The sequence below is a fragment of the Tripterygium wilfordii genome, chromosome 9, assembly GCF_013401445.1.
Source record: "Tripterygium wilfordii isolate XIE 37 chromosome 9, ASM1340144v1, whole genome shotgun sequence".
Taxonomy (NCBI): Eukaryota; Viridiplantae; Streptophyta; class Magnoliopsida; order Celastrales; family Celastraceae; genus Tripterygium; species Tripterygium wilfordii.
In genome coordinates this window covers 12,238,184-12,254,470 of record NC_052240.1, presented here as the reverse complement: position 1 = coordinate 12,254,470, position 16,287 = coordinate 12,238,184, and the positions used below count along the sequence as shown (strand labels likewise).

At 37.3% G+C, this 16,287-nt stretch overlaps 1 protein-coding gene, 1 long non-coding RNA gene and 1 pseudogene across 5 annotated transcripts; 1 reads left to right on the top strand and 2 right to left on the bottom strand.

Annotated features, from left to right (window-relative positions):
• Positions 1-74: 74 nt before the first annotated feature.
• On the bottom strand, positions 75-2,572 carry LOC120004976 (aldehyde oxidase GLOX1-like). Its single transcript, XM_038854379.1, has 3 exons — positions 1,884-2,572; positions 1,629-1,789; positions 75-1,521 (listed from the first exon to the last, which is right to left on the bottom strand). The coding sequence occupies exons 1-3, from the start codon at positions 2,361-2,363 to the stop codon at positions 342-344; spliced, it is 1,821 nt and encodes a 606-aa protein (XP_038710307.1). The 5' UTR covers positions 2,364-2,572; the 3' UTR covers positions 75-341.
• Positions 2,573-4,423: 1,851 nt separating this feature from the next.
• On the top strand, positions 4,424-9,069 carry LOC120006044 (annotated as a pseudogene).
• Positions 9,070-9,479: 410 nt separating this feature from the next.
• LOC120006203 lies at positions 9,480-15,536 on the bottom strand. Of its 4 annotated transcripts, none has more exons than XR_005469950.1 (5): positions 15,220-15,536; positions 13,752-13,813; positions 11,886-11,983; positions 11,289-11,811; positions 9,480-9,951 (listed from the first exon to the last, which is right to left on the bottom strand). It is a non-coding gene; the product is annotated as an uncharacterized LOC120006203 (long non-coding RNA). The 4 variants fall into 4 exon arrangements; XR_005469949.1 differs by lacking the exon at positions 13,752-13,813 and having other exon boundaries at positions 11,289-11,421; positions 11,517-11,811; XR_005469948.1 differs by lacking the exon at positions 13,752-13,813 and having other exon boundaries at positions 11,289-11,421; positions 11,763-11,811.
• Between the last annotated feature and the right edge of the window lie 751 nt (positions 15,537-16,287).

Genomic DNA, 16,287 nt, shown 5'->3' with positions numbered 1-16,287 from the left:
TTGACTTCCCTTTTCAGAAGAAGTGCATAACATTATTTCACGGAAGAAAGAATAAAGAACCCAAAAAAAAATAGTTATAATAATGAAAGCAACTCAGTATAAAATTCAAGCTTCACAATATGGAGAGACGAGTGTAGTAAAAACCCAAGTCCCGAAACAAAATAATGAAAAAATTGTGACCATGAAACACAGAGAAAAAGCTTAAACTAGTTTTTTTTTTCCATCTCATGCCAGTCAAAGAATATTTTGCTTTACAACCCCACAACAAATCATTATCAATTTTACTTCTGTAGAACATAGAACATTGTTCTCGTAACAATCACCATATCTTGAATCAGCTATTAAGTGATACGCACCCACACCCCTTCACTGGGCACACCTTGTTGCACAACGAAGAGAAGATAATACCCAGGCGGAGCAACCTTCCCAGATGGTGGCGCCTCCGCGATAATACTATGATACCCAAAATTAACATTACTGATCACCTCAATCAACCCCAACACCAAAAGCCTCTGGTTCATTGAAATACCATGAGTGGTAAAAGGAGGTGCATACATTGTCACCTGAACTTCTCCTGTTTCAAGTCTCATTGCACTTGACTTGATCTTCACGGCAAACTTCTTTTCATACTTGAGCTCGGTCTTCAGCTCGTCAACCACAATCTCCGGCCTCTTATCTGCCAATGATGGGTTCAGATAAGGGGGCGAGAATTTCTCGACCCTCAATTCAGTAGGGAATTCGACATTGTATTGGTAACCATTATTGGTATTACTTCCGGCGACAAGGATTTTACCATCGGGAAGCAATGTAGAGGAGGAATGGTACATTCTAGGGATATTTGTGGATGCTAATTCGGAGAATCTTTGTCCTTTCTTGAGCTTCGGACGGTACAATGCTGGAGTCAAATTTGGTTCTTTTGCCAAACCCCAACCTGATGAGCCCTTTTTGGCACCATTAAGCAACAAAACATCTCCAGTAGGAAGAATTACCATATCCCCCATCACGCGAGCTGACGGCATCTGCTCGATCTTCCAAACAGGTTTTGGATCTGTAATCCTCATCCTTCCACAATCCTTCAACGCCGGCATGAAATTATGCTTCCTCTCGGCTTCACCGTACGCTTCCGGCTTTGCTCCTCCGCAGATTATTACCTCGGCGGGAATTTTCCTGTTCTTGTTTCGGTGGAGTTTTATGGGGAGGAGTACGGAAGCGGCGTTGGCAGGGTAATTGCGAGATCCGCCAGGGAGGACGGGGTATCTTAGGACGATTTGGTTGGATTTAGGGTTCAGGAGGACGGCACGGTTGTTGGCGAAAATAAAGAGGTTGCCGTCGGTGGAGAGATACACGAAGGGGTAAAGGTTATTTTCGTCCATTTGAGTGGTTTCACGGAGGAATGGGAAATTGTAGGCTTTTGTGTTCTGATGTTGTTGACCGTGTCCCGGAATGTACTCGTAATTGAACTCCCGGCGGCCGCCGACTACGATGAAGCTGCCGTCAGGGAGGGTTGCCTGTGTTGAGTACCTTCATCAATTAAAAGAAAAGGTTCAGTTAGCTAGCTAGCCTAGTCTAATTTTATTTTTTTTTTGTTCAGAATTTGAATTCAAAGATTGAATATATACTATATATACCATCTAAGAGAAGCAAGTGCGGTGGGATATTCCTCCCAATCGCAGGTATTACAGTCTCGGAGGTATCGAAGAGTCCTGGCTCCACCTTCAAATCCACCTGTGCTCACTAGGGTTCCGTCCACTGTCAATCCTCCTGATGAGCACCATGTGTCTGTATTAAGCTGTGATTAACCAGAAATGAATACGTGATTAATCTCATGTTCTTCTCCAAGGCTTTGTAATTAACAAAGAACAAATGAAACTGACAGCAATTACCTCAAGAGGCCTAATCTCAGCAGTCTTAATGTCATAAAGGACAGAGTGAAAATAGCAGTCTTTTTCACCAGTCTTCTTGTTAATTATTCTACAAGGGTGATCAGCAGGATAAGGCAATTTGGATATCCTCCAAATGGTAGCATCATACATCAAAACCTTGTTGATTTTGGGAAGCAATATGGAATGCATTGCCGACACGCCGGAGTTATCTGAATCAAGTTTCCATTCACCTTTAAACCCAGCTGCAATATCAACATCTCCTCCTCCCGCTCCCGAATCGAGCACTTCTTGGTGGAAAATTTGCGATGATAATGAATTATCGTCATGCATTCCTTCATTGCTGTCAATCATGGGATTCAATAACCATGGAGGACGGAAGAAAGGGAATATTGTAGCACGACATGTGACGAACAAGAGAGATAAGAGAATGATTAACAAGCTGTTCCTCGTCTTCTTCGGTGCCATTGCAAGAAATGGCATGCAATTAATTGGAAGTCTTAGTACTTCGATTTTGGTTTGCGTCCTTGGGGGGGTTTTATATTCATTCAGAGATTTGCCAAAATAGCTTGTGTTTGTTCCTTGTTAAAAGGAGAAACACAAGCTCGATTGATAATTTACTATTTAAGAATCTGGAAGAAATGACAGGGTTTGATGAAAAAGCGGGACAAGAAACTTCGAAATGCATAGGTAGAGAGAGAGAGGGGGGGGGGGGGGGGGGGGGTGGGGGGGGGGGGGGGGTGTGTTTAAGACAGCATTAGTAGCCTTGTTAATTTCATTGAATATTCGGCACACGGTTTGCAAACTGGTTAAGACCCTACGTTAATTACTAGCTAGTCAGCTGTTTGAAATTATACGAGGTCCAAATAAAATGATCGTTTTCCTTATTATTATCATCATTGAATGATTGAAGTCTCTGTCGATTACTAAAAACAAAATAAAAAAGAGTATATATGTTCAATCGGTTATATATCCAAAATTTACGCGGAACTAAACGTACGCGGTTGGATGTAAAAGGCCGGAGCAGACAGATCAACATAGGGCTAATTACACAACAAAACCAAACGAAAGATTAACTAAGTTTCCATACACTTTCATAGTAGTTCCTTTTAGTTTTGTTGATGGTTCGTAAATTTGGTTTACGATCTTTGTTATGTTTCTCTTATGGAGATAAAATCTCGTTATTCTCATCCAGTTGTCATGGATTCTTGATGAAACGTAGAAATGCTTGATCCTCATCAATTCTTCACAACACCGGTTTTGTTGGTATATTCCAACGATACATATTTGGTAACAATGATGGTCTTTCTTGATGAAAGGGAAATCAAGAATCTTGATTCAATCTATATGTATTGTTTTGTTTTCTGTTTTTTGTTTAGTATGCCAGGATTTAGCCCAAGACAGTGCTATTTAGGTACATTTCCTCTACTAGTATTTGTAAATTTCTAAGATGCTAATGTGACCTTAGGTGTAACATTTTCAACGACGGAATAAAGGTTTAAACCCTTAATAAAAAAAAATTAACACATGATGGATGGAGAAATAATGTCATAAATAGTAATTCTTGACATATCTAATCCAACAGATATCATTGAGGCCAAGAGATAATAGTTTCTTGTGGCAATTGAATTGAATATTTATTCAAGGAAAAAATGAGTAGATTTTGGGAAGAATTGATAATCACTTTTTATATATGTGTGATATATATACACACAGATTTCCACTAATTTTCTACTAGGCTACTACAGGTTTTTAAATGAGTGACCAGAACTCAGAAGCTGCAGAAATGCAATTTTCATTATAACCATTTCTCAAATTGTGTTGGAAAATTAACAATTAAACCCTATATAGGCATCACATTTTGATCATTAATTGTAAGAATCAATTGCAGTGGATGATGATTGTCGATGCAAAAATTCACACGACCTACACGTCAACATCTGATGCCAAGGGCTGATAGTACCCGCAACAATAGAGACAAACGGCTTTCAATTGAGCATTATTAACAATTAAAGTTTCAATTAATTACAAATCTCAATTCATTTTTCAAAACTCAATTTATTTTTTATTTTTTAATATTTATTCATAAATATAAAATGCATGATGAAACTTTATATTAATTATGAATTCATTTTTATATTATCCAATAAACCTATAAGACAATTATCCAGTTAACAAAATTCAATTTATTATTAATGTCTTGATATTTATTCATGAACATACAATGCATGATGAAACTTTATATCAATCATGAAACCTATAAGATAATTATTCAATTAATGAATACAAATAGTGAATTAATATGCATATTTCATATTTAACATCCAATGCCGTCTCTCAAAACTAGGGTTTACTCTCTCAACCTCGGAAGCTATTTTTTCAAAGGGGAAGACGACTGGGACAAGTCTCTTGCCTTTCCTCCTCCTCCCCTGGCATAGATATACTCTTCCCTTGTATGGATATGTTGTTTTCTCTATGTTTTTATGTTGAATAAGGAATGTTTCAAGGTTTCTTTATCACATTGTCTCGCATGGATATGAAATATGGATCTTCTGGTCATCCATCTGTCATGGATTCTTCACCACACCGATTCTTCTAGTGTATTGATCAGTGACACATATCTAATGCATGATGATGGAACTCCTAGATTTGGTGAAGATCAATCTTATTTGATGAAGGGGAAGTCAATAACCTATATCTAGTCCATGTGTGTTTCTATTTTATGTTTGTTGTTTAGTTTGTCCAAGTTCATCCTGGGACAGTGTTGTCATCCCGGTGTTGTCTGGTGAATGTTTTTTTTTTCTTTTTTTTTTTTAATTCTTGAGTCCTAGTGTCTACTTTCCTTGACTTCAGTTTATAATTTCCTAAACTTCTATCATGGGGTTAAGTGTAATTTTGTCTGGTTCGGATGACGGAATTTATCCCATCCAGATGAAATCAAGTTTGAACAAAAGTTATATGTTCAAAATCTGGGTTTTAACATAAAAATTTTGACCGAGATATGAGTCTAAACACATAAATCTTATTCGAACCCTAATTCGAATTAAGTTATTGTTCGATTTACTTATTCAAATTTAAACCAATCTAGATTAGGTAAATTAAATATGCTGGAAATCCAAATTGAACTAAGGCCTATGGATATATAAATATTTCATAAATACGTCATTTTTTTTTTTGCCATCCCTACTATTGGCCTCTTCGACGCTTCTCAATATCTTCGTGTACTGTAGGCGATGCTTTGTCACATATATTCTCCCGCTCGGCCTAATTATTTTCAATTGTGATTCCTCCACCTGATATATCTCACGGATGGCTAGGCTCTTCTGTAATTTTTTTAATAGCAGATCTCGCCGTTGTTAAGACTTAGAACAACACAATTTTTTGTTCGATCCGCTCCGGGATTTAGCCAATAAGAGCGATCGCCTCGTCAAGAGGTGCCACAGGCCCGATCGCAAAGGTATGAAAAGAACATTTCGAGTTTGATTTATTTTGAACGAAAGATTGGTAGTTACTAATCGTTCACGCGATTCTGTATGGCGAGGGGGTAGAATTCGCGAAGGTGACATTTCGTGCGGATTTAGGGTTCGTGGTAACGGGATTCATCGGGTTCAGATGATCTTCATCCCTACCAACAACATCATCGTGGGATCTGGCTAGGTTAACCTAATTCTTCTTTGTTTATGCTCTATTTGATGGCTTGATTGGCTCCTGTGTGCTTTTCTTTTAGATTGTTGCTTTTCATTCGGTCATTTTAAGTGCGTCTTATCGATCGATCAACGGAATGCTATATAATTTACGATTCAGTGAATTCGCTCGGATACGCGGATAGATTAATATAAATACTTATATCAAATTTTGGACGCGATACTTCTCCCAAATCTCGCAGATTAGGTCTCGATCTTGCTGATCCATCTGGTAATGCCCTCTTCAGCATAACGAATTTTGGCAGATCCGTCTCCTTTGCGGTCTGCTGTCCTGTCGTAGAAGCCTCATCTACCGTTACGTTGGGAAAGCGTCACTCTCTCGCATTGACGCTTCATGTTCTGTTTCTCTCTCTACATATCCTAGTCTGTGATAACTTTTAACTTGCAATTTCTCATTGGCCAAACAGAACTCTTTGGGGAAAATGTTTTTGGTTACTTGGTAGTTAATATCCAAATTTATTAGCAGTTAGATCTACATCTTAAATGACTATTTCTTTGTGCTATGATTGCATTAATGATTTGTTTCAATGTCCTAATTTTTTTTGCCTTAAATCAACCTAGAACTATATTTTCTTAATTATTTTTCTGTGTACATTCAAAAGTCAAAACTTAGTTTCCAGACTTGAGTTTGTCACCAAGATAATTGAAATTTAGCTTAAGTTTCTATAAGTTCCTGAAGAGAATTTGATGTTTAGCATTCTGGCTTTTCTGTTGCATTGTGATCTTATTTATGGTTGGTAATGTGGTAACCACCAATTTATGAACATTTTGTCGTTCAACAGTTCTTATTGGTAATCTCTAAAATATGGATGTGCGCATCAATCTCTCATTGTAAATATGAATTGCTTGTGGAACAACAAGTGCACAATTTCATGAAGTTGTAAGGGCCACATAATGTCCTACTTTCTCTTTGTGTTTATGCTTTCTGATGTGGACAATTACTTAATTCATTAGGAATCCCACATCCCATGTGATATGTATGTTGAACTTCATTATGGGATCATAGACATTTGATTATAAGCAGAAATGCGTTGTGCGCCAATCACCCAATTGTAAATATGAACTGCTTATCAAATAATAACTGCACAATTTAATGAAGTGGGAAGCACCATATGATGAACTGATGCTCTATTTTTCTTTTCGTGTTTATGCTCTATGATTTGGACACAGAGGTTGAGGCCTTACCATACTCTGATTACTTCATTTAATCATTAGAAAATTTCACGTGCTTTGTAAATTAAATTTTACATAGGACCGCTTAGAGTGTGATATTCTAGTGTTTCTGTTATTTCGTTTGTTGTGGATATCTGCAATTTGTGATGTCATGATACTATTATGAGTTTGGTCAAATCAAATCATCATCATCATAATAATGATCAAGGCCTAATGGATATATTATATTTTCAAATCAACTTCTTGCATGTAAAGTTGTTGAGATTGAAGTACTAATTCATATGATTTGATGTCAAAAATTCTCATGTTATACTGTGTTGTAGGGTGCAACGCTCGCTTGAAATGGTCAGCGAGGTAGGGTGTAGGATATACTATGAATGATGAATAATATAAACAAGGATGTATGAAAAAGTTATTCAACTAGTGGAGAAAATGATTTGACATTCTTTAAAATGTTTAGGTTTGCACTGATCTGATGGAAAACGTAAGTGTTTGTCATTGTCTATGCATTGCTAGGAAAATGTTTCATGATACTTGTATATGCGCATTTGACTAAAAATGCTATTTTCAATTATATAAAAACACAGGGACTTTGTTTGGGGGGGAGAGAGAGAGAGAGAGAGGAGGGAGGGAAAAGAGGGGGAGGGGAGGGGGGGGGGGGGGAAGGGGTGGAGGTAGGAAGAGATTTGAATCAAACAACACAAGTGGCCTCTCATCTCTGATATCCTAAAGTCTATGCAGACTCCTGTTTAAGACAAAAGTAATTATGTTGGCCAGGTTCTCTGCCCAGCTCCATGACCTCCATGCTTTATCTTGTTTAATTGTCTGGGAAAGAAATGATGTTGTTGAGGTTGGTTCTTTGATTATTGATGAAACTTTTTATGTGTGCATACTACATTACTATTACAATATTAGTTTTCCGCTAGTAACTTGGTTCTTTTCTTTTTACAGGGTTCCATATGCACAGTTCATGGAAGTGGCACAATCCACGGCATCCAGTGGTATACTTCTACTCTCTTTCTCTCTCTCTTATTTTTGTGGGTTGTTATCTCTGCAAATGTGATTTAAGGACCTACACTAATAAGTTTTTGAAGTACATTTTCTGGTCGTGATAAACTCTCCAGGTCCTAGTTGATGTCTTATGTCAAAAGTTTACCATAAGGACAGTCGAATTAAAGTTGTTCCATCAAGTGCTTTCTAACTTAAACATGAAATATTCTAGTAATTGGTTATTAGAGCATCCCCTGTTGCAAAGACTCAGGTCATGAAAATTTTTCCCAACTATCTACCTGGCACAAATAGTTAAATGCGATGTGATACAGATATCTTTTTCATTCAGCATCAGTCATTTTGGGCAAACACAAAAAGAAGTGTTTGGCCACCAGTTTCTCGTCTAATCTTGTAGACCAATAATTCAAGAGATCCAAGCCCTTCTTTCCCCTGTAGAATGAATGAGCGTTCCTTTTGTTTCGTGATTTTGAACTTGTGTTACTTGGGTGTCATTAATATTTTCTGGAAAGCATTTTTTAGGGAAGGAAACCCTAGAAGGGCAATGAAAGATTTGATTAAACAATGTCGTGATGACAATGTTTGTGCTCGGTTTTCCTGGTTCCAGGGGGAAAATGCCATCGCAATCGGTTACTCAAGGGACTCAGCCTCATCTAATCATGAAGGCTGGCTTTGATGTCCAAGGTAAGGAGGGATGGCTTAATTGTATGTCATAGCAAGAGGTTACAGGAACTTGGTATTTAGTCTACAGATCTCATCATCCAGGTCATGTTAATGTGAAGCGGTAGGTGGGAAAATGGTCTTGGATTGGGCTTAAACGGGATGCTTAGGAACATTGGGGATTTTTGAAACAAGGGCGTTCAATTACCGTCCCGCGGTTATGTCTATTGAAAAAGGGGAAAAATTCCAAAGTTAAAAAGTATATGAATTTAGAAACAGAAAGTAATGGAGGAGGATGTAAAGTCGCGTTGCGCCTCAGGCTCATTAGAGCCTTCCTTTCACCAAAGCCCATTTATGGGGGGTTTTGAACCCATTAGGCCCGGTGGCACAAATTGGGCTAAGGGCAACCAAACTGGCGTTGGTCCTTTTGCAATGGGCCAATACACTTAGTAGGTTTGAGCCCGATGACGATTCAAATTGGGCTTAGTATGGAAAAATTGGGCCTAGTCGGGAAAAATTGGGCCTTTGATCGTTTGGGCCGATGTTTGGGCCAATAATTCAGTAAATTTGGGCCGAAGGGCAATTTAAATTGGGCTTAATACTGAATGTATAAACTAATGCAGCATTAAATTTGGGCTTTATTATTGGGCCTTTGATCTGTTTGGGCCAAGAAATATCCAGAAAATTTAGGCCCAAAGGCAATTCAAGTTGGGCTTTATGCCCCAGTAAATTTTCTTTGATATTGGGCCTTTGATCTGTTTGGACCACTATATCTAGTAATTGGACATTAAATTTGGGCGTAGGCCCAGAAAAGTTGGGCTTTATCATTGGGCCTACGATCTATTTGGGCCGAGATATATCCAGTAAATTTGGGTACTGAAAAATTGGTATTTCATTTTTGGCCCATACCTAGAAAAGTTGGGCTTTATCTTTAGGCCTATGATCTATTTGGGCCAGGACATATCCAGAAAATTTGGGCCCATAAAAGTTGGGCTTTATGCCACATTAAAGTTGAGCTTTAGTATTGGACCTTTGATCCGTTTGGACCACTATATCCAGTAAACAGATTAATCTATTCCAATAATAAAGCGTAAACAGATTATGGGCCAAATATGAAAGCCCAATATGTTCCTTACTATTGGGCCTTTTATCTGTTTAAAGTTTGGACCACTAAATCCAGTAATTTGGGCCTTGAAATATTGTACTTCGTATGTGGCCCAATCATCTGCTAAGGCTTTACTATTGGGCCTTCTATCTGTTCGTACCACTCTACCCAGTAATTTGGCCGTGAAGCCTATTAGATTTTGCTTGGTACTTAAGTCTAGTTTATTTTACTCGACAGGTGGGATGGGTGAATCGGAAGGTCAAGGGTCCATGTCTCCTTGAGACCCATTGACGCCACGGCAATCCTTTTTCCTACGATTATTTTACAAATAAGGCAACAGGAAATAAAAGCGCAGATTCTTTCAAGACCATCAAGCCCACTATTTCTGTAATATACATGACCGGCTCTCTATGCAATTGTCCTACAAAAAAATATAAAACGTTAGCCAATTATCCAGAGCATCATACTACAGAAAAAAGTAACTCAACAAACCCAAGAGCCCTTAAGTTCAATGTCATACCAACTAGTTCAGGTATGGAAATTTAGATCAGAAATGACCAACGTGGTATTACTAAACGTTGCAACCAATCTAAAATCAGGATAGGAACCACAGTCGCAAAATAGCGACGGCAAAAAATGAACGGTTAAACTAGTTGTGAGAACTTCATATAATTTCCATATTTCACTCACTGAATTTCCATTTGTCTTTTCAATTACTAGTCACTTCAGCAAAGAAAAAACAAATGAACATTTTATAACCATTCCCAAAATCCCTCAAATTCAAGGTCATAGCAAATACAAATTGTTCACATACCGAAATTTAAAATGGAAAGAGAAGATATTGTGTATAATGTATTTAAGTACTAAATAACTAAAGGATGCAAACAATCATTGCTAAAACTCGTCAGGAAAACAACCTTCAGAAGACACAAGCCCAAGTATTTTACATCTTTATGTTCAAGCCCTAAAGCTTGTTTGTACCACTCGATTAGATTATATATCTCTAAATGCTAACGTAGTTACATAAGTACACATATGCATGTGCGTCATTGATCCAACACAGAGGCATGAAAACCTTGCAGACATCATGAGTAGGGTTCTGGGAAATGGGTTGGTTTAGGAGGGAGCGAGGTAGAGTCAGTCACTAGTACTAAGACCACCTCAAGTTATTACGGGACATTTGGTTGCTAATCCAATGAATGTGAGTGTGAGACAAGCTTGAAGTGGGTGTGAGATGAACATTACCATGTTTGATATGAAATGAAGAGTGAGTATGAGTGTTTGAATTTTAATTGTACAATTTCCATACTACCCAATTTTATGTACATAAAAATAAGAATAGATTAATTTAATGGTTGTGATTCATTCTCCCTTGTGGAGATTAGCCAATCTCACCATTCTAGTGAGTTTGGCTAATCTCCATAAGGAGGGCATGAGGGTGGGATGAGTTTGGGATTCCATCCTCCCAAACTCAACCAAACGAGGGAATGAGTGATTCTCACCCTCAGCTCACCTCATTCTCCCCTGAAAATCCCAACCAAATGCCCGGTTAGAGGCTTGAGCTATATCTAGCAAATTATTTTCACTTCTAAACTAATTAACAAGGATGCCTTTTCAGCTATCAAATACTCTTTGCAGTAATCTTTTTTACTTTTCCTGAGCTAGATAAAATAAATCAATAATTTTTAACAAGCAATATCACATATTCATTATATTTGAGTGTTTCAGAAGAGAGCATCAAGCAGAGAAAGCACTTACTAAGGAATTTCTCTTTGTAAGTAGCTCGGTCGAGAATTGAGATAACCCTAAGTTGATGAAGATCCAAAACGCTTCCTGAGACCATCAATTTCCTCAAAAGATTTTGAAAGCTCAGTGATGAATGTTTTGCACACTGAAAAAATTGAATTAATAATAAACAAGCTTATATCCACATGCACAGAGGATTTGATCTAAAATTCTGCATAGGATTAACATTACTCTGTAAACCTATCAACAGAGGACGCCTGTGACAACCCCTTTGAATGCAGCAGTTTATATTCAGTTATCTTTCAGGTAAGGCCAACTTTTGACAGAGGATATTACATGGAATTCATCAACAGGACTGACAAATATGCTTAACAAAGTTCATCGCACCCAGGCAGTCACAATTTAGAGTTCAGGTCTTTTGCATTCGAGTCATTTTAATATCAAACCATCAAAGATCAGAGAAAAGGGAAAATAATACAAGCGTACCACGAGATGCAGCGGTCTGTGCCTCTGACAGGAACTCTGCATATGAAACCTGGAACAAGGAACATAAACGATATCCGAAGCAGCATCTAGATAGATATGATATTTCTATGGTGTTTGATATACCTTCATTGCTTCCTGAGTTTCACTGATCAGCCCATTGATCTTCTTATATTCTATCTCGGTTTCATCCATCACTTGCTTGGACGCTCTTATCTGTATATCTGTAATATTTGACAATGAATGAAGCTTCTCAGTATAGAATAAGAGGAATAAGCCACACAATCTTCAGATAAAGGACAACTCTTCTGATTTGCAATAAACTGATTAATTAGCTACCATACAAATCACTCCTACGCCATTTATCATTAGTTTTTCGAGAATGTAAAAGGTTGACATTAAGAGAAAGGCACCATGGGGTGCTGCCCAAATGCCCATGTAAAAAAAAGGGAAAAAAAAAAAACAACATTCATATAGAGGTACAGGAAAGAGACTGAAAAAAATCAAAATAACCCTTGATTAGATTTTTTTATTGAAAACGGTATTGACTTCCCCGGTGAGTTTCCATCTACATAAATAAATCAGTGTTGTCACGAGGCGGCCAGGCGCGCGCCTAGGCGCTCCAGGCGCACGCCTAGGAGAATTGAGGTAAAAAATGGTCTCTTTTTTTAATTTCAAAAGTATTTCTTGATTGTCAAAATGAGGTCCACCAATTATATGGCTTCACATGAAGGCTAAATGAGGTCCACGTGTCAAGACCACCATCTTTGGTGACTTACAGCAACAACACTTGCATAGGTGTCTAACTCCCCTTCTTGCTACATTTTTTGCAATCACAGCTCTATCAATGGTGTTCCTCAATCCTAAAAAATGAGCCTTTATATGCCTTTATCACATGAATGCTAATTGCTAAATGAGGTCCATGTGTCAAGGCACACTATCTTTTGGTGACTTAGAGGCTTACAGCAACCAAAGCACTTGCTTAGGTGTCTGTTAATCTAGTACACGTGTTCTTCAAAAATGAGCATTCCTGCTTCTAATATATTATTTAATTTTAACCTATATTAGTCAGAAGTTCATATCATATTATCCTTCAGAATTAATTAATATTTGATCAGAATTAAATGGGATAAAATCTTTCTATTTAAAGGAAATTTTTTCCCCTTTTTCGCCTAGCTTCTCTCGGGCGCGCGCCTTGCGCCTCAGGCGTTTGATGGGTCATGCGCCTTTCGCCTTTAACAACACTGAAATAAATATTGCCAAGGGGTATGATCCTTAACTCTATTGCAATCAACTATATAAGAAATCAATATGATGCATTCTACAGACTAACTTTCACCCTATGCTCAGCCTAACAAGTGCACAAGCTTGGAATCAAGGGATGCATGACGCACATTGGTGTGCCAAGTAAAGAGATATTCCCATCTTGCATGATGCAAGATTCATAAGCATTAGCAAAAGCATTATTCCGAGAGATCTTTGCATATACAACACACAACAGTATTTTGGGAACCATCCCACTGTCATGGATTAATATATTTGTTGGAACCATATAACTATCAACTGACCTATTTATTCAATGACCTGAATAAAATACCCAAAAATATCTTTTTATGCGTATATTTTGCATTCAAGTAAGGCTCATGAAAATTTCTTCTAGCTATTTTTATATATATAGCTAATTTTTTAATAAAATCAATTGAAATTAGGTGGCTAGCCCCGTCAAGATAAAATCCTGGATATGGCAGTGGCCCAAAGGTGGTAGGGGATACAATAAGAAAGTTCTTTTAAATATACCCCAAAGCAACAATTGAATGCATAAAGTCTCAGCTATCTTGTAGTAGCCAAAACTGAAATTGTTTTCACTGGATGCAGTAAGTAGTAACTCAACCTACCAAAAAATAAAACAAGTTCATGAAGCAAAGGACCAATAGACTGAATAAAAAATGTGGCACTATCAGGAATCTAAGAGTAAAGTTTAAAGGGATTAACTAGTCAAAGCTCTTTTATCTTTCCAACACTTCAACAAAATATCTTGTGCCTGTGAAAGTAAGCTGCAGGAGGTATCAAAAAGAAGCATATTAGGACAAAAAGGATTAAAGTAATCTTTGTCATGGTGGTTGCAGAAAGCTAAAAATAGGCAAACCAAATAAGACTTCTTCGGTGAAATATAGATTCTCTTGATCAAGTTTAGAACCTGAACTTTCAGTCTTTATATATGCTCAGTATATTGGTCAAGCTGCACAGAGGCTCATGTACATCAAGACTAACGTCAGGAAGTTAAGCATCCCAGATAAAAACTTTAGGTTTAAAATTATGATAAGCCATACAATTTTGAATTCATTCTTCCATGAACAGAAATTGAAGCTCCTGTTAATTATCACCACATAATCAGTCAATATAATACAAGATGGCCATATGTAATTTATAAGATAAAACAAAAGGCCGGTGATAATCATGATATACTAGTCAGCAGATAGATAAGTCATATATAATGATAGAGCGGAAAAAACCTCCAAAAGACTGTCTAATCATCAAATTCAAAACTGTGTATCCTAAAATATGACTTCTATTCAATTAAGTTTTCATAACAAGAACCATGCAATTAAAAAAAGGTCTCCATGAAATGATCCAACAAAAACACATCAACTGTCTAAAGCTCTTAAAACAATTATGAGATATGAATTAGATTTTACTTTTTAGATATTACATTAGTATCCTGATTAAATAACATATCCGCCTTTGTACTATTTATTCAGAATCAGAGTTGTCAACAAGGTAAACATTAAGCCTGGAAAGAATCAATTTAGAAATAGAACCTACATGGCATGGTTGACCATGATGGAATTGATTAGGAAATTAGCAACCAAAGAACAATCAGTGAAAACTGAGTTATTCATCATATTAGTAACATAATTAATAACGATTGAATGTCACCTAATATTTTAGTGCTGAAACACTAATTACTCTTATAATAATCGATTTGGCTGGCAAGAAACCCTAACAAAAGTAAACGAGGCATATAGCACTTTAGAATGGTTAACATTCAACTATTTCTCAACCTGAATCGCCTACTAGACTTTGAATCCTCAGAGATTACACGCAGACAGCAATTTTCACATTGTTTTCCTTTGTTTTCACAGGAACCAAACAGAGTGACGTCGATCAGTTACAAAACACATCATGCAAAGACAGACACGATATCGATAAAATCTACTCTCAGTTGTAAATTCTTGATATGTAACAAAAGAGAGAGACATCGTTCAAAGCCTAACAGACGACTCAGGTTTTCATAGTAACCTAGTCATCGTTCAAAGCCTAATAATCCTTTCCTCTGGTTTGACAGCAATCAAAGGGATGCATAGTTTTGTAACAAAACACACTTTGCAAAGACACACGATATCTAGAATCAGATCTCATGCGTAGATGCTCCATACATAATTAACAGGGAGAAAAGTACCTTCAAGCGTTTGTGGAGGTGAGAGTGGGAGGCTTATGAGTCCTTGAGAATTTCTGAGTGCGACTAATCGATAAGATTTCTCCTCACATCATCGAGGCGCGAAGACAGAAGATCCTTGAGATCGGAGACAGAGGTTAGGGTTTTGCGAGAAGGAGACCTTGTAGACGGATCGGAGGTGCGTTTCTTGTCGTTGCCGATGCCGTCCATAAACAATGAGCGAGTCTTTACGCCAGCTGTTGGAGAAGAAGGAGACGTCATCGGCACTGTCCCGCAGATCCCTCTCGTCTCCATCTATGATCTCTCTCTCTTCGATTTCTTGCGGTAGAAGATGGGAATGAATTGAAAAGCCCCTAGTCACGTATTTTAAAACGTGAAATTAGGGATGGCAAAAAAACCCGACCCTAGCACTATCTATATGATATTTGATCCATTTAAAACCTGAAAACCGATCCTATAGGGTTTGGAAACGGTTTTAGTTTTGATTTTCAAACCCGTTATGGTTTAGGGTCGGGTTTGGTTTTTGATGTCGGGTTTAGGATACCCGAACCGTTTAATTAAAAAAGTAAATTATAGTAATAACATTATAAATCATTTATATAAAGGTATATTACTAGGATGCTAAATTTTAGCATGATCAAACATATTAAATAAAATAAAATAATATAATTATATAGATATTACATTCAACCTATAACAACATAATAAGTCATATTATTTTTTAAAAAAAATTGAATTATACGTTTATAGAAAAATAAAAATATTAAAAGTTAGACGGTAAACGGGTATCCGACGGTAAACGGTTATGGAACGGTTTCGGTTTTGGAAATTTAAATGGTTTTTAAACGGTTTTGGTATTGAGTAATTTAAATGGAAACGATTTTGGTATTCACTAATTGGAAGGGTACCTGATACGTTGTCATCCCTACGTGAAATCCAAACAAACCAAAAAGATGGGCCGAGCTTGGGCCTCTAATTTGTCTATACAGTACGGCCCATATATGATATTATCGTAATGGGCTAAATGTCATCAGTCCACCAGCTTAAGCGGCTTGATAAAAGCCAATGAGT